Here is a 22,308-nt window from a genome sequence, read left to right on the forward strand (position 1 = left end):
TGGGTATTGTGAAATATCTATTATTTTTCCATCAGTTTCTGGGCAACAACAACAGCACAGAAATTGAGCTCTAATTGGATATGTTTTAGAATATTTTTTGTAATGTACTGCCACCCAAAGCCTTTTATGTAATATTGGTACGAATGTTCATCCCATTCGTTAACCAGATTAAAAAAAAACACATATTTTGGAATGTTGGAAGAGACATGGACAGAGAAATATTTGGAGAATTCAGTCATTCTGAATTAGCACCCTAAGCTTCCCAAACCAAATGATTTTCTTTTCTGTAGCCCCTCTGCCTCTCCCTAATGAACATTCTGGACTTGGCTTACCTTACCCCCTACTGATGTTCATTTTCCTTTTTCCACCTTGTCTTTTAGTACTCCAATTTTCATGCTTCCAACTGCTCCATTTCCCTTGTCTTCTTTCACTTGCCTGTCCCCTTCACACAGCCATCTTTTCTGACTATCCCTTCTTGAATACATTGTTCTGTTATTCTTTCCTTCTTTGCCCACTTTCCCTCCCCTGCAGGTCACAGAGACTGAACTTCCAAAATTATGTAATGGATTCTTAACACCAACTTATTTGATAATTTACAAATATGGCTGAATAATTGTTCTGACTAAAGTCTCAATATTGCCTTTATCAAAACATGCAGGCAGTTTTAATATCCATTTAGACGTTGTTAGAACCATGAGTTCTGACTACATTGATGTGCACATATCATTCATCATCTAATGTAGTTTACGATTTTAGTTGTCTGATCAACAGAATTTTAATACACAGACATTGCCTTCTCTGTTCACCATGCACCTATTTGCCAGCTCACGTGCTTTACTATCATTCCCATCAAAGAAATGATATTAACTGAATGAACCCCAAATATCAATTGCAGAAATTACCAACAAGATTCCACTTTTTCTAGTTCTTATATTAATATATGATCAGAAATGACCCAAAATACATTTGAAATAACAGGCAAGGTACACTCAAAAAGGCAACTTCCACATGAGGTAGGGGCACAACTTCTATCAGATAATAACAACTTTAACCTAAAATTTTCAGAGGAATAATTATCATTAGAAGCCACACTTCTATAAACACTCCTTCCCTCAAGTCAGATTAGTCCTGTTGGCATAGTTTGACCATCTTCCTTTTCACCATACCAACCAATAACCCAGTCCAGCTCTCAGTTTTGCCATTCCTTGCAAACACCTAGCTTTAAAAGTTTTAGCTGTCTTTTATCCCAGTTTCTACATGGCCTCTGAGAACCCATGTTGCCAAAACGGAAAAGCTGACCCCTATCTGACAGTAAAAAACCGAAAGAGCTAGAGATGCTGTAAATCAGAAACAAAAACAGAAATTGCTGGAAAAACTCAGCAGGTCCTACAGCATCTATGAAGAGAAATCAGAGTTAACCCTTCCTCAGAGGTAGCGAGAATGATGTCACTTTTTATGCAGAAGATAGGGTGCGGGCAGAGGGTAAGGATTCCCATTGTTAGCTACTAACTGTTTCCATGAACAGCCATTCACTCTCCCAGCCAGATCATTATACACTCCCTTGTCTGTCCAACTGTCCTTCTCTCTCTTTGGGCTCTATTCCCACCTATCATTTACTCCTTAACCCCTCCGGCCACCCTACCTTCTGCAAATAAACTAACACTTTCCTCACTACCATCAGTTCTGAGGAAGGGTCACCAGACCTGAAATGTTGACTTTGATTTCTCTTTGCAGATGCCGTCAGACCTGCTGAAATTTTCCAGCAAATTCTGTTTTTGTTCCCTTCCTGATTAGTGATTTGCTGCTGTTTCTTTAAAATAAAACATTGTGTTCCTCTCTTTGTTTCAGCTCTGTATCTGAGCTCATCACCTCGTTCCTTTGCTTGTAATCTGCTCAGTATCTGTCAGTCCAATGGTATCCATAGTTTAACTTCCTATTGATACTGATAAGTCAATGGTCACTCGATCATATGAAACAGTAGCTGAATATTATTGTGAAAGAACACTTTTTTTTGAAGTTTTTCATTTTACCTTCACAGGTTTTCATAAGTCTGGGTCATTTGGGCAGCACAGTAACTCAGTGGTTAGCACTGCTGTCCCACAGCACCAGGGACCCGGGTTTGATTCCAGCCTCGGGTGACTTTGTATATGAGGAGTTTGCACATTCTCCCCGTGTCTGCGTGAGTTTCCTCCGGGTGCTCTGGTTTCCTCCCACAACCCAAAGATATGCAGGTTAGGTGAACTAGCCATGCTAAATTGCCCGTAGTGTTCAGGGATGTTTTGGTTAGGTGCATTAGCCAGGGGTAAATGTAGAGTAGGAGAAAGTGAGGACTGGAGATCAGAGTCGTGAGTGTGTTGCTGGAAAATCACAGCAGGTCAGGCAGCATTCGAGGAGCAGGAGAATTTGCATTTTGGGCATAAGACCCCCATTCCTGATGAAGGGCTTATGCCCGAAACATCAACTCTCCAGTTCCTTGGATGCTGCCTGACCTGCTGTGCTTTCCCAGCAACGCACTAAATGTCGAGTAATAGGGAATGGGTCTGGGTGGGTGACTCTTTGGAGGGTCATTGTTGACTTGTTGGGCCAAATGGCCTGTTTCCACACTGTAGGGATTCTATAATTAATCTGTTCCATTGAATATTACTTCTGGTATTCCAACATAAAGAGTACATATTATACTGGCTTTTTAGTAGATAAACTAGACCTGGACGTGATTCATAGGGATTTACTAGTTTGCAACCATCCTACAGTGTATAGTGGAATGTAACATTTTGATCCATACAGTAAGCACTATTTCACGTGGAAGTCAGATAATATTGCCAGTGAAGTCTTATTTAGGTCAGTGTTGTACTTAGCCCTTGCCACCCTACAAAACACTATGTCTATCATGACATTGCTTTAGACATGCTCCTTTATGGCCTTTATACAACAGAAATCTGTAAGAAAACACTCTCTGCAGAAACTGTTTTGTCCTTTCAGTTTCATATCTCCAATAGAGTCAATAAAGTCTTTTGGTTGTTGGGAGTGGGGTGTGCAGTATTTTAAACAGTTTATGTATTTATTGCACTTAACACAGATTTTCTTCTGCATTCAATTCGATACATTTGTTAGAATAGAGTACAGCTGTTGAATGAAAAAATCTTTCCAAATCAGTGAATGGGAATTAAAAGCTATATGTCAGCACGTATTTGCAACTGACAATCTTTCAAAGCATCAGGTAATTTCATCTTCCTCCAAGGTTAAACCGATTTGGTGGCAGAGTGTGAACCTGCATCAAGAAGGAACCAGACAATGAACATGCAGTTTTCATAGAGTAAGCAAAACATTCCTGCTACTTCTGATCCAACAAATTAATTGCGGGCAAACAGATCCCATTTCTGCACCAGCCAACAATTGTCTATTCAAAAACTATTGGTTGAATCACACTGCCTGTTACAACTTGTGTGGTATGCATGTAGGAGCACACTATGAACATTCATACCAAACATTATCCAAATGGGAGGCTGAGGGGTGACCTTATAGAGGTTTACAAAATTATGAGGGGCATAGATGGTGTAAATAGGCAAAGTCTTTTCCTTGGGGTAAGGGAGTCCAGAACTAGAGGGCATAGGTTTAGGGTGAGAGGGGAAAGATATAAAATAGACCTGAGGGGCAACTTTTTCACGCAGAAGGTGGTACATGTATGGAATGAGCTGCCAGAGGAAAAGTGGTGGAGGCTGGTACAATTGCAACATTTAAAAGGCATTTGGATGGATATATGAATAGGAAAGGGTTTGGAGGGATATGGGCCAGGTGCTGGCAGGTGAGACTAGATTAGGTTGGGATATCTGGTTGGCATGGACAGTTTGGACCGAAGGGTCTGTTTCCGTGCTGTATATCTCTATGACTCTATAGCTAGTTTGGAACCCCAATGTGTAAATGAGACAGACTCTTGAGCAGATGAGACTTGCGCCTATTTACAGATTTACCTGAAATTTCTTTACGGCAGATCTTGATCTCCAAGGTGCTAAGCAAGATCTCTCCATCCAGCTCAAATTTCTACTACCAGCTGTCTGGTATACAAACAACATACCCTGATAGGCAGCAATTGCTTCAAATTTTAAATATTGCATGAAGCATTTTAACAATATTTCCTGGTGCTCACTGATAAATAAAATTGATAGGGAGGTTTTCAGGGTCATACTATTGCAATTAACACTCTGAATAAAGTAATCTATTATTGACAAAGATTGTTAATTTCCAACACAGGAACAACTTTTGAGAATGAATTTCTAAAACTGTTAAAACGTTTGGTGTAATTGCTGTAATTTGAACCATCTAATGATATCTACCCATATTTCAGTTCCTGCAAATTTGTTTGATAGCTTGTGAAACACCAATAAATACTAAATGCACTGCATGATTAGCATTCTCCTTTCCAAGGAAAATTGGATTTTAAAACTTTTATAAAGAAGGTGCTCTTGGAAGATGACCATAATTGATGTGGAGGCGAAACAATACTTAAGTGATAGCAAATTACACAATGGACAACATCTTATGAGATTTATTCTCCCTCTATAAAAGTCATTGAATTTAAAAAAAAAAGTTTCAGAAAATGATTTCATGGAACTTTAGTCAAAGAATATAGATCCAGAAATTCTGATCAGGGATTGAAACCCTTTTTCTGACGTTGATCAGACAAAAACAATGGGGTGATAAATTTTACATAGCCTCGACTTTGCAAAATTCATGGACAGGAGCATCCTGATACGAAACAGAGCAGATCTGTCCAAGAATCTCTGCAGCCAGCAAGAGAAAGGATCCTTGTTAAAACCATGTCCTCTTTCGCAGTAGAAGACGTGTTGAGCTGTGTAATTTAAATATCAAGCAGCACAACCAGCCACTTTGACAGACCTCGAAAGAGGGTGGCTATGCAAGTTGAGGGTGTGGGTGTGGAGGATTAAGGTGGCAGGTAGGAGAGGGGCTCGAATGCCAGTTTGGTGAGGATATACAATAGCAAGTGGATGGAAGGCACAGAAGTTGGGTGTAGTGGGTCTGGAGGATGGTGCTGTGTTTGGTGAGGTTGCGTGGGATTAGGTCAGGCAGGCGTGTCTGAGGGATGGTATATCATCTTCCTGGTGTCATGGTGGGGAGTAGTGAGGAGTCAGTCACTGCCAGTGGAAAGTGTTAAGCTTAAATTAATTAGCACCATTTGAATTCCATTCCCTTACTTTAAGGAGCCGCCTTGGAATTGTCAATTGGAAATTTCAAATTCCTGCGCAATTCCCCATTGCGATCTCTTTCCATGCAAGTTAGAACATTTCTAGATGGATATTTCAAACTGTTAAGTTCCTGGGTGGAGAGAGATAAATGGGCTCCCTTTTTTATTCACTTGCATATTCCCCCACCCCCACACAAAATTCGGTCACAACAAGGTTTGTTTGAAAAGGATCTCTCCCTTGCTGATGCCTTTCTCCCAGAACAAATAAATTTCGGCTTTAAAAGGAGCAAATTTCACCAGTCTTTCTTGAGTTAACAAACAACTGAGTTTATCAGTTACTAAGCATGAAAAGAAATAATATTACAAACTACCAACACATGGATTTGAAATAAGAAGTGACTCCTGAAAAGGTACAAGTTCAAAAGTATATTCATCAGTCTCTCTCTCAATGGTTAGTCAAGAGAAGGTCGGGTAACGGAACATTGAGCAGTCAATTTTGGAATTCTTGACTTTGCAGTGATTTAAAATCCTTTTGTCCTGTTTTTGTTTTGATGGTAGTTGGTTGGCAGCAGCTAGTGTGGGAGAGCCTCTCTTGTCGTCTTTGCTTTTGATGTTTGTTAGCAAACTGTCTTCTAGCACTCAGACTTAGGCAGCCCTTTTACCTGCAATGCAGGTGTAACTCGTGGATGGTTCTTCGATTGTTACTAAGACAGCACACTCGCACTCCAAACCAGGTTAATACCTACAATACCTTATTTCACTCATATCAGTTCTGCTATACCACATTAGTTCCATTCTTGTGCAATCTTGCATTATAAGAAACTCATGCAATAGCAGCGCCATTTAAACTAATAGAGCCAGAATCACGCTATAACCAATATACGCTTTAAAGTTTGCGTTTTAGAAACAGTCAGTAATACATCAATTGTGTTCCAGCAAATTCACGTTAACAAAATGCAAGTTATAGCAGAACAGCCTGTACACCTTATTTGTTAACATAAGATAGACGAGACTTTGTTGGTTTTGAACAAATTTAATATATATTTCTGAAAAGGCAAAATATAAGAATTGTTGACATGCTAATGGCTTTCTGCTTGAAGGTTCCTGAAGCTGCAACATCCCATGGGTCCCATCTAGGATTTTGTCAGACAACACTTAACATTTACAGCCTCTCCTTGTGTTTAGAAATACTTCTTTGAAAATAAAGTTTAAGAATGTTCATGAGACTGCTAGTTATCACCTGTTGCCGTGATACCTCAGACTTGAATGTTTTGGGATTTCCAAATGGCTCCATTGCACAAGTCTAATCGATGCTGCTGTATTGACGACATAGTTTTCAGAATAGCTGGGCCTATGGTCACCTGTATTCAAGAGGTGACTGCTGTAAATATTGAGATGCATCTGTTTCCACAAGTTGTAGATCAGAAGTGAGAGAGTCTACAACAGTTCTATTCCTGATGAAGGGCTTTTGCCTGAAACATTGATTTTCCTGCTACTTGGATGCTGCCAGACCAGCTGTACTTTTCCAGTACCACTCTAATCTAGACTCTGGTTTCCAGCATCTGCAGTCCTTGTTTTTACCTACAACAGTTTTATGTCAGTGCAGGCTTCCCTAAGGATTTTCATGCAATTGACTGCTCTCAAGTTGGTTTGTAAATTGGACAGGATGTGTGAAACACCTGGGTTTTTAAAGAGCAATAACTGAAGATGATCTATGATGCAGATGAAATGATAAAACACAAAAGTCTACATCAAAATATGATTTATTTAACCTTGGAGTCTATTGCATAGAGAAAATAAGATAAAAGGATATTCATAGCAGCAACATTGGAATTGGGGCAGGCTATTCACCTCCTGAGTGCATGTTCAGTTGTTGAATAAGATTGAAGTTGATGAGTATCTTAACTCCATATATCTCTCTCGACTGCATATCCTCCTTTCCTTACACCTGGCAAAAAATCTACTGACATCAAGTTTAAACATAATCAGCCGAACAAGCTTTCTCTGATACAGTTCAGCACTTTTACCTCACTTTACAGCAAGTCCCTGCTTAATAGGATTCACTTAATGTTGTTTTTCCTTACCATCATGAATGAAATAATGTCAAGATATTCGTTTAAAATTTGTCAATTTCACTTTAATGTTATTGGTCATGAGCATTCTCTTCTGTGGCCGATATGCAGGCCTAAAGATTCTGCCCTTGTCTTTGGCTTGCCTACTTTCTGTTGTTGACCCCTCACACATTCTTCCAATTTTGTGCTCCCGTCTCAACTTGCTCATCCTCCATCCATGCGCTTCATTCCTGCATACAAAATCACCATTCCACCATCCCTGCACACTCAATCATCCTCATCTTCCCTGTCCCCAACCACAAATTTGTTTCTTGGTTTTCCCATACTGAACTCTCACACTGAAGAAGTCTCTATGAAGATCATCTTTCTCTCCATGCCAAACATTCATCCAATCCAATCGTCATGGGAGTTTTGCTAATACTGGCACTGACTGATTTCTACCAATAGATGGAGCCTCATCTTTCTAAAAGTACTGATATTTTTATCGTACGTGGTTTTATTTCTCAAATGCAGTAATGTACAGGTATTTCCCTTATAACGTATTTCAGCTTTGAATGCACGGTGCTTTTGCATAGTAATTAAACTTCTCCATTGATTTTCCCTGGAAGAAATGTCTAAAAGGAGCTTAATTCTGACGTTAATATTAATTCCGATTGGAATCCATGAATCATTGAAAGTCACGTCACCTATAATAAAAGTTTTCAGGAACACTACGACATCTTTGAATAAAAAATTACAACATCGGAAATCCTTCACATCTTCTCATTTAAATTGTCTGGATTTGGATTAAGGCTGTTTCTTTTTGGTGTGGATAGTATTTTTTACTCTCTCTGTTGACTTGATAAATTTATACCTTTTAATACCTGAGAAATCCAATGCATTGATACTATCTTGTCTAGCTGATGAGTGTATGACACTTAAACTGCTGCTTCTTAAAAAATTTCATGAATTATCTGAAAATTCCTTACAAATGGCGAACTGCCTATGTTAAGTAATGGTGATCATGAATCCCCAAAATCTAACACAAAGGCTTCATTACTGGTACAATTACAGCTTTTTACCAGCTCCTAGATTCGGCCTTTTATGATGCACTTTTCAAACTGAGATGACTTATGTCCAAGACTGCATTCCACTGTTTTGGTCAGGCTATTCCCCAGTGTCGAAACACAGGCAAGGTCCTCAGCTCCTCAGTTAAGGTGGAACCGACCACTGCTCAACTTGCAGGTACTCAACAGTGCATCCCTCTGGGCATCTCAAGGCTATCTCATCACTGGTTAAATTTCATGCTCATCACCATTCTAAGCTGAACCCTGAAGTCCATGGGACATCCACTGTACCAGTTGAATGAAGCCAGATGATAGGAGCACTTTAGCATAATGGAGTCACCTTCTCCAATAAACTGACTCTGACCTTTGAACTTCTGTTTGCAGAACTGGTCTCCTCTTACTATTCACAAAGACATCCAAACTTACATGTTTCCCTTCTGTTCAAAGTCATCGAAATACTTTGCAATACTTTTTACTCTGAGCTGCCTATCTATCCATCCTTTGTGAGGAGACAGCAAGGAACCAGTGCAATGCAGTGAGAAACTTACTAGTTGAAGCAGCCGTCTTCTAAGACCATCCAGTTTAACAAATAAGGTGGTTAATAAATTCAACATAAACGTGTAGAAAATTCTGAGATTTATTTCCATTTTTGAAGAGAGAAAAACAGTCAACATTTCTAGTCCAATATAACTCACCTGAAGAAGAATCACATTGGGCGGAATCTTATAAGGGCGTGAATATTGTGGGCGATGGTGAGATTTGTGGCAGAGTCATACAAGAGACTCAATGAGGCCTATTGTAACATCTTGTATGTATCTGTCTGGTTTTGAGGCGTGTTTCTCACTGGGCAGCAGTGAGTTGCCAATTATGGAGGATTGTTAATCACCTTAACTGCATATCTTGCTGCTTGCATCTTCCCAACATTCCAAACAAACTGGGCATTGAGAACTCCTGACACGTAAGCCAGAGTCGGTAATGGTCAACTTCAGTGCACAGCTGGCTACAGAAATCCTCTCTGTTGCTCAGTACCAAGGGCATAGACAATGGCATCTGAGATTTTCCAACCCCTCATGATCTTCATCGCACCTCTTTGATCCACTTGCAGGACACTCAGAAAACAAAAGTACCATTGCAGAGTGCACGAGCAACAGGCATTGAAAGGCTGTCACAAGGACAGTTTGTGTTTCGACACAGGTACCCAGCTCAGTGATTACAGACAGGCTGCATCTTCGGATTGCTTGATGGCTTTCTTAATGCTCACTTACTGAACACCTACTGCAGGCTTATTCCATGACTTATTAATTAGTACAGTAACACAAAAACAAGTCTTGTTTGACATCAGTCCTCAGTCAAGAGAATCTACATCTTGCTGTATGGCAGTATGAATTTCTCCTGTACCTTTTGCCAGTAGTTTACCTGGTAAACATGCTGCACATCCTGTTAGCAAGCAACCACATCTCAACTCTGAAGGAAGTACTCCTCACTGAAGTGATCCCAGCACGTGAGGACTCTATTGCAACCTGTCTAGTGGGTATGGCTAACACGGTCAGTTAGGTGTACTGGCATCAGTCAGTGGTCTTGGCACCTTTTGTCCAAGGTAGACCAGTCATTCGAGGTGGTGACCATGTCCAGCCCTTTGTGCCTGCCCAAAGAATTTAAGGAGAAGAGGAAATGGGCAGTGGGTGAAGGAAACTAAGAAATCTACTCATGGGAGTTGGGGGGGAGATTTGAGGAATGACAATTGTAAAAGGAGGTTTCTATATTTATAAGGGGGAAACATGATAAAGCAGTGATGGGAATGGGCTAAAGTAGGGGCGGGGACAGGGAATAGGAGTTTGTCCATGGACACTTAGTCAAAAGAAAATCTAAAAATCAGCCCATAATCTCTGCTTTGCTCTCTCGGTGGAGGTGCTAAGTTCCTTCAGTCTGTTTTTATTTCAATGTCTAGAATTGATAGATTTTTGTTTTGTTTTGTTGAAGTCAGTATTATTCCGGACTGCAAAACCAAAACTGTCAAGACCACAACCATAAATATTGCTCACGAAAAACTGGATATATCCCCCAAAGATGATAACTGAAAATGATGCAATGCTAATTTGAGGTACATCGAATAATTGAATAATGGTATATATAATTATACAGAATTCTGGATTAGAGTGGTTCTGGAAAAGCACAACAGTTCAGGCAGCATCCGAGGAGCAGTAAAATCAACGTTTTGGGCAAAAGCCCTTCATCAGGAATACAGGCCCATTGAGAAGTCAAAAGTGAATCAAAAAATTGACACGATTTTCCACTCATTACAGGTCATATTTATACTATTTCATGGCTTGAATGTGATTTCTGAGCATATTATAATTTTTACTATCAAAAAAAGTTCAAAAATGTATGCTACATACATTATTTCTATCTTGTTTAGGTTTGAAATCTTGTCAAAAGTGAAAGTCTTCTGGCAATAAAGTCATAAGAAGCATTCTAATTGCTACTGTGTGCTTGGCCACATTCACTGTTAAATGCCATGTCTTTTATGTGTCCATTGAAGTGATCCTATTTCAACCTACTGCTGTAGCCATCATTTCGCACATCCCTCCATTCTCTCAAGAAACCAATTATCCAAAAATAACTCTGACTTTAAAAGCTTCTTAAAACCATCATGTCATATTTTGCACAAGCAACAAGAAGCTATTCGTTACATTTTTATGAACCTGTATCACATTGCGGAATATTGTGGAAAATTTGCCTGAAATCGATCTTGTTCTTTGTTGTATCAATGACTTATTGCAATTCATAAACAAAACATCAAATCAATCAAATTAGAATTTTATCAATGTTATTTTGTTCAGAACATCATAATTCTCCTGTTTTTAGAAGCACAGCAAAGTTCCAATGAGTTTTTTTTAATGATCTAAACAGTCAAGTCCTGGCCATGAATTTGAACAAAACCCAAAGAGAGATGCAAATGTTGTATTGTTCCTAACTCAGTCTGACACTGTAAATTTAGGAGAAATCCTCATGAAATAAACAAAAGATATTAGACTCTGCCTTACTCTGACCACTTAAAGTATGATATACTACTAGAAACATGCTCCTCTATTGTAATCTAATAGTTTAATATCAGCCCAGATACTTATGTGTCAGAGGGATATAATGTTAATACATATTGGCTAGTTGTAATAAATATGTCAGATTCTTCAATGTGATGGTATCCATGCCCAGTTTCTTATGTTATGATTGCTGCATCAAACAAAATGCTTTCATGGATGCAAACTCACAATCAGAAATTAAGAATATTGATGGTCGTGAAACCATTGTTGAGCATCAGAAAAATCCATCAGTTCACTAATGTCCATCAGGGAAGGAAGTCTGCCATCCTCACCTGGTCTGGCCTACATATGACCCCAGACCCACAGCAATGTGGTTGATTATCAACTTCCCTTTGAAATGGCTAAATAAGTCACTCAGTTGTAACAATCGCGACTAAGTCTCAACTAAGGAATGAAATCGGACGGCATTGACTTTGGCACCAGAAATGACAACGGCAAAATCAACCCTGTTGATCCTCCTTACGAACATGCAGGAGCTCGTGCCAAACTTGGGAGAGGTGTCTCATAGACGAGACAAGGAACAACCTGATAGTCATACATACAGAATCACACCTTATAGACAATGTTTCAGACATCACCATCACCATCACCATCCCTGGATATACGCTATCCCACTTGCAGGACAGACCCAGAAGAGGTGGCAGCACAGTAGAATTTAGTTCAGAGTGTGTTGCCCTGGGAGTTCTTAACATGGAATTGGGGCACCATGGAGTCCCATAGCTTCTGGTTAGACACAGTCAAGGAAACCTCCTGCTGATTATCACATCCCATCCTCCCTCAGTTGATGAATTATTACTCCTCCACTGTGGCCAAGGGGCAGCACGGTGGCACAGTGGTTAGCACTGCTGCCTCACAGCGTTAGAGACCCGGGTTCAATTCCCACCTCAGGCGACTGACTGCGTGGAGTTTGCACATTCCCCACGTGTCTGCGTGTGTTTCCTCGGGGTGCACCGGTTTCCTCCCACAGTCCAAAGATGTGCAGGTCAGGTGAATTGGCCATTCTAAATTGCCCATAGTGTTAGGTAAGGGGTAAATGTAGGGGTATGGGTGGTTTGCACTTCGGCGGGTCGGTGTGGACTTGTTGGGCCGAAGGGCCTGTTTCCACACTGTAAGTAATCTAATCTAATCTAATCTAATGATGAGTAACACTTGGAAGAAGTGCTGAGCATGGCAAAGGCAGCAGTAATACTGACTGAGCTGGTCTTGCCCTAAAGGACATAGCTGCTAGACTGGGTCTGTGGCAGGTGGTGAGGGAACCAACAAGAGGGAAAAATATACAACCTCATCCTTACTTATCTGCCAGCTGCAGATATATCTGTGATTCCGTATTGGTAACAGTGACCAGTGCACAACCCTTGTGGAGACAAAGTCCCACCTTCACATTAAGAATACCCTCCATCATTTGTGCTAGATGGGACAGATTTGGCAACCCAAGATCAGGCATCCATGTTGTGGTCCATAAGCAGCAGCAGAATTGTACTGCAGCACAATCTACAACCTCATATCCTGGCATATCCCCCACGCAACCATTACCATCAAGCCAGAGGCTCAACCCTGGTTCAATGGCGAGTCCAGGAGGGTATACCAGGAGAAGCGCTAGGCATATCTAAAGAGAACGTGTCAACCTGGTAAAGTTACCAAACTTGTATGTCAAACAGCATAAGCTACAGGTGATAGATAGCAAAAGTGATCCCATAACTAACCAATCGATGTAAGCTCTGCAATCCTGCCACATTAAGTCATGAATGATGGTGGACAATTAATCAACTCACTGGAGGAAGTAGCTTCACAAATATTCCCATCCTCAATTATGGAAGAGTGCAACACATCAGTGCAAAAGATAAGGCTGAAGCATATGCAGCAATCTTCAGCCAAAAGACCCACCTCGGTCTTCTAGACTGGTCCCCAGCATCAGAGATACCAGGACAAAGCAGCCCATTTGATTAACACTACATCCACCCACTCTAACACTGTTTCTGAGGAGCAGCATTGTGTACAATGTTAAAGATGCATGGCAGAAATTCACCAAAGCACTTTATACAGCACTTCCCAAATTTGCGACCACTTCCATTTAGAAGAATAAGGGCAGCAGATACGTAGGATCACCAGCTCCTTCAAATTCCCCTCCAAGATGCTCACCATCCTGACTTGAAAATACATTGCCAATCCTTCACTGTTGCTGAGTCAAAACCCTGAATTTCCTCCCTGAAGGCATCATGGGTCTACCACACATGGACCACAGCAGTTCAAGAAAGCAACTCAATGCCACTTTCTCAAGGACAATGGGCAATAACTGTTGGCCTAGCCAGTGTCACCCAGTCCTGTGTGTGAAGAAAAAAATAAATCACCAGCAGATATCACAATGTATATTTTAACCCTCACTCGTGATTTGTGTGCTGCCTACTAACTTACAAGCTAGCTTCATGTAATGAACCTAACATGCACTGCCCAGTGGCTGCACATCTCAGAGATGTTGGTGGTGGAGAGGGTTGTGCAACAGGAGTACTACTTAGAGTGAACACATATTTCTTAAAGTTAGCCTCTTCCTCTGAAACAGGAGATACATTTTGCTGAAGCAGGTTATAGAACTGGTTGCAGAAGAGAGCATAATTGTGAAGCATGGCACAAAATTACCATGTGTTACAGGTATTTCTGACACTACAATGGGCACTTTGGTGGAGCAAGTGGATAGGCAAGGAACTACCCTGCAAACACGTAGTACCACAAACTCAGAAAGGTAGGTGAAGACTGTTTCAGTAAATACCATTGTGTTCAATGAAAGGTCATTTAAGGACCTCAACACAGTATCTCCCTGATGAACTGCAGGGAGGAGGGCAGAGGGCAAAGTGGAAAAGCGTTAGGAGGAGGAGGATGATGTCTAGTTCCTGACTGGGATATTAGGACAATCTGTCTAATATGTTAGGAGAGGTCTCCAATGGCGCAATCCCAGGGTAATTGGGAGGAATGAATGGGTGGGCAACAGGGTGGCAAAAATGAAGTCATGCCCCTTCCCTTGCTTCAGACCCTGCTCTCCCTGTGCCCCAAAGCCATTGAGAAAATAAAATCTTACCTTCTCGCCACTGGATCCCTACAGGTATAGCTTCAATTGACAGTCTTTTGGGTATGGTAAACCAATTGTCTCGAGCTGGCAGATTGTCGCAACCTAGAGTTCCAGTGTCAAGGCCTTCAAAAGGCTGAGAGACTTGCTCCTGGTCACTGGTCAACTCAATGAGCTGGTTGGCAATATTTGGGGGGGTGGTGAGGACAACTCGGAGGGAGGATAGTACATGTATCAATGCTGAACATGCTGCTCCCCATACACTTGAAGAAGCAAGCATTGTATTTCTCATGCAGTTGTCATTTTTATGTATCTGTGATACGTTGTAATTTTGTGGCAGCTTGTAGGGATCAAGGGTAGATTTGTTTTCAGGTTACAATGAGCGATTGTATGTTTTACTCACTCTGGTTTGGGATATGCCTGAGTCCTCATGTTGGATCACGCAAGATGAGTTTATCAAAGACCCATCTATGGACATGGAAACCTTGCAGCATGATGAACCAAGGCACACCGACTGGATTGTTTGGAGTGACATTAACGTCCTCATTCTCATATGTTATGGCTATCTACCAGCATGTCATGGCAGCTCTACTAATCAGCACAAGGACAAGTCCAGCAGCCACCAGTTTTAAATCAATCATTACAGACATTGCCAGGGCTGAAAGCACTAAAAATGATACTAGGCTGATGTCAAACAGTTCACATACCTCTTCCTCCTCATCTGACTATCTCTTCTGACTTACAAAAGCTAATGATGTAAACATCAAACTCTTGGTCTCTCTCTTACTTCATTCATCACATCCTAGCATTGTAACTTTCTTCTTTCTGATACCCAGCAACCCCGAAAGGCAGTGCTGATTTGAAAATTAGATCAAAAACAAAACAACAGTGAAGAAGAAGAAATATCATCACTCACTATCACTCTCACAACCACAATCACTGCTGACATACTGCCTGCATTTTTGAGGATGTTTTAGATGGGTGTTCTATGTGTGGTGAGACACAATGTAGAAGGGAGCATCAACCAGAGCCGGAGGTCAGAGTAGCACTGTTGATATCTGACTGGAGGGTGAGATTGACTGCTCAACAACAGAACTTGTGCACAGATGAAGATTTAAACTGGATGGTCAATAAAAGAAGGTGGATGGATTGAGAAGTTGGCACATTGACAGGCCTCTTGTTCAAAGAATGTGGAAGAATCAAGCATAGAATTAGTATAGGGCTTTATAGAAATCTTAAAGACCATTCTGTCCAGCATGAAAGTGATGATCATCTCCAGGAGAACACCAAGTAGTCAATGTCTCAGCTTCCTTTGCAGGACAATCTGAAGCCACCTAAAATCTGTGTGTGTATTGGACAATCCAATGTAGGTCGTGCATGTTTGGTTTGCTCATACGTAAGCTCATAAATGCAGAAAATATAATTGTTTAGAGGGTCTCAGTAGCTTGTACTCCTACCAATATATTGTTAGGATTACAGAGGTATGACCCATGAAATGTGGCAGCCATACTTTTGAGCCTCCTGTAGCTGTCCTTTCTCAGGATGACAGTCTGCCTGTTCCTCCAGCTGCCCACTGCCTGTGCCTCAGCCTGCTGCTTATACTGAGGTAATGCAGTTAGAGACCAGACCTTCTAAAGCCATGGCTGTCCAGGTTGATCTGCACATTTCCTGCATTGAAAGGAAATAGCCTTTTAACAGCCAACCTTATTGCTATTGGGGTAGCACTATGTAGGAGCATGATTATTGGCAAAACCAACAAACAAAATGCACAAAGGTTACACTGGTTGACATTTTTTTTCAATAAAGTGGAGTTTGAGTTAGAATATGGAGTTATTCTTGGGGCGAAGCTGAGCAAGTTTTCTTGCTTCACCAAACTGATTGGTTTAATTGCCATTAGAGTCTCCACTTCTACACACCCCTGCCCACCCCCATACCTACCACCCAGTTCCAAGACACACTGTTCATGGAGCAACCTGTTGCTCAGTGCAGATCCTTCTAAGATCAGCGACAAATGTCATCTTCCAAAGCCTGTTGGTGGCTCCGCAGGAAGCTGTGCTGCTTGACTGTGGGAGGAATGAGGAGAGATGGTGCAGAAGGGGAGGTTGGTACCAGACATCCGTGAGAGGGTCCTGGAGATCCTTGTGAATGGAGGGGTGGAGAGAAGGACAAGCAGAGGAGGCCACACAACTATATCATGCCAGTGTAGTTGGAGATCATCATCTGGATAAGTGCCATCTCTAGGGTGAGGTGGACTGGATAGCAGTGCAGAACAAGGTTAATGATCCCTTCTGCTCTGCCAGCCTACATGCAACACTCTGCCCTCTGCCACCTAAAACTTTTAGCTGCAGGTGGTCACCCATCAATGCTTATGCTCTGACACACACTCTCTTGCATGCAATATCTTCCTTCTCTGGTTACCCTCCATCCCATATCACAAAACTCCATGCTTCCTCTTCACTCCCTCAGAATATTTCATCACCTTCCCTCACACACATCAGTCTCAACGACTGTGCCCTTCATTTGTTCCTTACTCATTCATCCGCATTATGTTTTTACAGGAGACTACATCTCCTGACAGATCAGAGTGACACAGGACAGATGGTGGTGTCTTGGATATCCATGTGGTCTCTGAGTAAAGGCTATTTGCCCTGGCAAGAGAAGACAGGGACTGCTCTTAGGGGAATGCAGAGACACCATATCCTGACAACCAAATAAGTAACAGTTATCTTTGTATTACAACGATCACATTAACAAGGTGTCGAACACCATTACTAACCCATGCTGCAACACCTCCTGCACCCATTCTCCCAAGAAAGAGGGCTGGATAGCAATTCATGCACTTGGCACCGGCTCACTCCAAACACCTTAACCCCTTCTCCCATTTAGCATTGGATGGCTGGTTGTGCAGCAATGCTCATCTGAGGGAATTCCCCAACAGCGATAGTGACAGGGAGTTAATCAATGGCTGCAGGATGCCAAGGGGTCAGGAACTTACATGCCTGAGGTGGCAAGACAATGTGTTGGGAAACACTAATATTTGGGAGAAAGTGAGGGCTGGAGATGCTGGAGATCAGAGTGGAGAGCGTGGTACGAGAAAAGCACAGCAGGTCAGGCAGCATCCAAAGAGCAGGAGAATCAACATTTCGAGCATAAGCTCTTCATCAGGAATAATGTTATATAATATCAATAATATTCCCACGTCAAAACCCAGTGATCAGGTGCAGATGAAAATCCTTTCTCTGCAGATGTAAGCTGACTTCCCAAGCCTACTGCAAGTCTTTTTGCAGCCATTCTCCTCAACATTGTACTTTATCCACGTGCTTTACAATTTGAATGACTGTGAGTGGTGCTGTCAGTGACTTACAGTCACAGCGAGCACAGACCACTGGAACTTCCAATGCCCTTCTCCTTTTTAGGTGCCCGTTCTGTCAACACCCACCCCCCACCGAGTTTACACCTCCTCAGATCATTACCAAAGTCATGTAAATATGATTCCAACTGCCCACTTGTCCTCACCTTTCCCCAGGCTCCTCCTCCCTCAATTTCTGTGAACAGAGGCAACAGACAGCCTTTGCCTCACCCCCTTGAGTGACCTGACCTATCAGCACAAGCCCTCACCTGTCCAGACCATCAGCCAGTGGTCACACATGCCACCACATGCAACAATCTCCCTCCTCCAGAATGTTTTTTAGATTAGATTAGATTAGATTACTTACAGTGTGGAAACAGGCCCTTCGGCCCCACAAGTCCACACCGACCCACCGAAGCGCAACCCATCCAGATCCATTCCCCTACATTTACCCTTTCACCTCACACTACGGATAATTTACGGATAGTGCTAACCACTATGGAGACAAAGACTAACTGTGACCTACACCCCAGAGTACAAAGGCATGGGCACTGTGCAATGCCACTTTGACTGGATGCCTGATTGTGGGCAAAGCCTGGGAATGGTATGGAAGGTACCCCTTGACCAACCATGCTGGGGCATCCTGACTGGTGTTGCCTATATGGATTTCGCTGCTACGGCTTCCCTAAGACTTTCAGAGTTTCCTGCTGACATAATATGTTTGGCATTCCGACCATATGCTGCAGGTGCTAGACTGATGAGCCACACTGCCATAAGGCAAAATGCCTTTGACTGAAGATTGCTGCACAGCATAGCTCTCTGTCTGGTTGTAGGACTGCACCAATTGCAAAATAAAGGCGCAGCAGGACAAGGCAAGACATGCATACTGCTAGGCACTGGGTAAATAATTACTGAGAGAGGAAAGAAGCAGCCAGAAGGAAATGTGGAGGTCTTTTGGATCAAATGGCCAATTGAACCCTCAAGAATATTTGCTGGTTTCCACACTGAGTTTCCTGATGACTAATTTATGTAGTGGGTTCGGCTGTTAATAAGTTGTTTAACAATTGATACCGAGTGTTAATCGGGAACATGCAGTCTTCTATGAAAGCATTGTCATGCCACTGTGAGTAAAGTGAACAAGTTGCGATGAGATGACCTTGGTGCCAAAATGTGTCTTACCAAACATTTCGCTCGATTATGCCACTCATCTTGTTGCAGCCTAACCACTGAAAACCTGGTAAGATATTACCTAACATGTATGACCATTGGTGAATGGGGGATTCGGACTGCATTCACTGGTATGCCATTTGAATTAGCTCAATTTGGTCACAACTTGCAATGTTGGTTGCCTGTCTTTCTCCTCTTCATTTGGTCACCATATAGTTGGCAGCCTGCATTGTTCCTTATAATGAAAGGGCTATGCCCATCCTTGTTTAAGGATGTTAAATATGCACTCTATTACATTCCTTCTGTCAGTTTGTTACATGCTTGCTGCTGCATGAGCATGAACCGATGCATCAGAATCATAACGTCCATGGGGAGCAGAAAGACTTTGGGGCCCAACAGTCACCCTTTGTTTTGTCTCACTAACTCAATGCAAAAGGTACAGTTAACTGCATAAAATGGAGATATCAAGGGTGCTGTCAGGAGACCAGGCACTGAGCTCCATAGTATGGTCCTACACCAGCTGTATGCTGAGGGATTGGAATCCTTTTTAGTTACAGTACATCTCAGAATTGACAAACACAAACTGAAAGGCAAGTTGTCAAAGGCAGCTCGTATCATAGGGGAGCCTGCAGTCCTCGCAAAGCCACTCCTCTTCACCTACTTCACTTTGGGAAGCCAGGGTGTTATGTATTTAATTCACTTGGAATACAGCATCTCAGTGACCTCCCAAAGTAATGGGAAACTGTAAGTGTTTGAAATAAGTCATTTATTCTAGCCAGGAAGAAGCCAGATGCATAAAAGAATGATGGCCCTCATCCCATTCACAACCACTACCAATACCATTCTCGTCATTCTACAGTTATGGCTGTTATGTATTTCAGTGAGAACCTGCTTTGTAAAAGAGAGACATCTGATATTCCTTGTTGAGATTCATGGAGAGGAATTGCTGCTGAATATACAAAGGTGGACAGGGCTTCCAACTGAAAGCCTCTTCCAGCAGCTTATTCTGAGCTACTCAGGTTATATTCCAGTTGAAGAGGAATGCATACCACTGTCTACGTAGATAGGAAGAAGTGACTCCTGCTGAATATTTGAAGTCAAACACTTGCGCATTTGCAACAACAGCCACGAGAAAGAAAATCAGCAACTAAACTCTAAATAGTAGATGATCCCTTAATCTAATGTTGGTTGATTTTGCTGCCACACAGCACCAGGGACTTGGGTTCAATTCCAGCCTCAGGTGACTGTGGGGAGTTTGCACATTATCCCCATGTCTGCGGGAGTTTCCTTCGGGTGGTCTGGTTTCCTCCCACAATCTAAAGATGTGCAGGTTGGGTGAATTGGCCATCATATTTGCCCATTGTGTTTGGGGATGTGTCAGTTATGTGCGTTAGTCTGGAGTAAATATAGGGTAGGTGAATGGGGTCTGGGTGGGTTACTGTTCGGAGAGTCAGTGTCGACTTGTTCAGCCAAAGGGCCTGTTTCCACACTGTTGGGATACTATGATTTTCTTTCCTGCTGCTCAATATTAAGAGAACGGCCCAGCTGAAGCAATAAGTGGTTGTGCAAGCATCAAATCAGCATCATTCACTGACTGCCATCATGATGGGCCAACTTTGTATACTTCCTGTCGACATTTCATCTGTGTACATTAATGTGCTCACACAAATAAATCTATCGTAATCAGCAGCAGAAGTGATTGTGTCTGCTACATGTGTCACTAAGAGGGTAAAACTGTTTGCATAGCAATGAAAAAGAGGGTACTAAGGACCAAACTTTCACTGTGATTGTTTGCCATTGCCCTTCGACTATGGTACATTTTTGTAATGACCATGTGACATCATCCTATCCCAAATGCCAGCAAGCCTCAGAATTATGTGTTTTTTTCATCGAAGCAGCACAGAATAGAACTCTATGTAAAGAGGAGGAACAAAGAAACAATGTCACTGAAGCAGATTAGAGTTGTCATTTGGTAACTTCAAAAACGTATCATGCAACTATTATGACTCTTGTGCAACTATGGTAACTCAGTTGGAGCAGGTATGAAGTACCTCAGACACTGACACAAGCAATACTGAAGTAAATCTGTGATAGCAAAATCAACGAAATAAATTATTCTTACCCATAACTCGAAGCTCAGCGCTGACATAAATTACTCCATGTTTGTTTTCAGCCACGCACTGATACATGCCAGAATCTGACAGGTTAACAGCACGGATAGAAAGCATTCCATTTTCAACTTGAATTCTTTCCTGTAAATGAGAAAACAATGAAGCCTTTTATTTCAATTATGATTTTACTTACTATCTTATTGCAAATTATAATTTCTTGTGAACAATTTTCATTTAGTTTGATTATTTTCCACATAAAGTGTTCCTACTCATTTAAGTCATCATTTTCTCTATGGTTGCTTGGGTATATCATGTACTATAGTGATGACCTTTAGTAATTCCACTGATTAAAAAGCAGTAATACTTCATTCTGACATTTCAGTAATTGTAATGCTACATTTGATGAGTTCAGCTTAATATCAGAAAAGAACATGCATGTTAATAACTCTACAATTCCCTACTTCATTTCTTGCTGCTATAGATGTAATTTAAACAGACACCGTCTGCTCAATGCTTGTATCTGTAAGGAACATCAAAATGGATCAGAGAAACAGATTAACATTTATCAGCTTCTCTATGTTCATTCTAAATTACTTTATAGCAGTAATACAGAAATTACACAGTGCAATATCCTACCTCTATTATAAGGGGTTCACCATTCTTCAGCCATTTGTGAGAAGGTTTCGGCTCTCCACTTGCCTTGCAAATCCACTGCAGACTTTCTCCAATAGGCACATAAACATCAGTTATGTTTCGAATCCAGTTAGGCCGCGCTGTGTGTAAGGGAGAGGTAAACCTTAAAATCTCATCAAGCAGAAAAACACATAGCAATAAGCAACTTATAAATTGGAATTTTTCACAAATATATTTTGATTGCATTTGCATTTTCCCCTGCCTTAGGCAACACTCCGTCAGAGTTCCAGAAAAGGTATTGCATAAAACCACAGCCATGACAGTCATTTATTTTTAGTGCATAACTGCCAGTGTTCCAGCTCAATCTTTGTGATGTGATGCTAAAAAATGTGCAATTTAATTGAAAGAGAAAATGCTGCCTGCAAAAATCTATTACAGATTGTTAATGCCCACTTTTGTTGCACTCTGAACTGAGAAAGCTATAGCATCACATTAAATTTCAATGTTAGCAATAAATTACTACTTTATTAGCTATTAACATTTAACCTATGCTGAGCAAAGAAATACATTA

At 41.5% G+C, this 22,308-nt stretch overlaps 1 protein-coding gene across 7 annotated transcripts in view; it reads right to left on the reverse strand.

The window, feature by feature from the left end:
- Positions 1 to 22,308, reverse strand: part of LOC122559093 (contactin-4-like) — a 2,522,648-nt gene that overhangs the window by 565,047 nt on the left and 1,935,293 nt on the right. For all 7 annotated transcript variants that reach the window (XM_043708367.1, XM_043708366.1, XM_043708371.1 and 4 more), the window contains 2 exons: positions 21,741 to 21,877; positions 21,116 to 21,245 (listed from right to left, as the gene is read on the reverse strand). In XM_043708367.1, coding sequence (XP_043564302.1) covers positions 21,116 to 21,245; positions 21,741 to 21,877 — 267 coding nt within the window. The remainder of the gene's footprint in view (positions 1 to 21,115; positions 21,246 to 21,740; positions 21,878 to 22,308) is intronic.

Source organism: Chiloscyllium plagiosum, chromosome 18, assembly GCF_004010195.1.
Source record: "Chiloscyllium plagiosum isolate BGI_BamShark_2017 chromosome 18, ASM401019v2, whole genome shotgun sequence".
Taxonomy (NCBI): Eukaryota; Metazoa; Chordata; class Chondrichthyes; order Orectolobiformes; family Hemiscylliidae; genus Chiloscyllium; species Chiloscyllium plagiosum.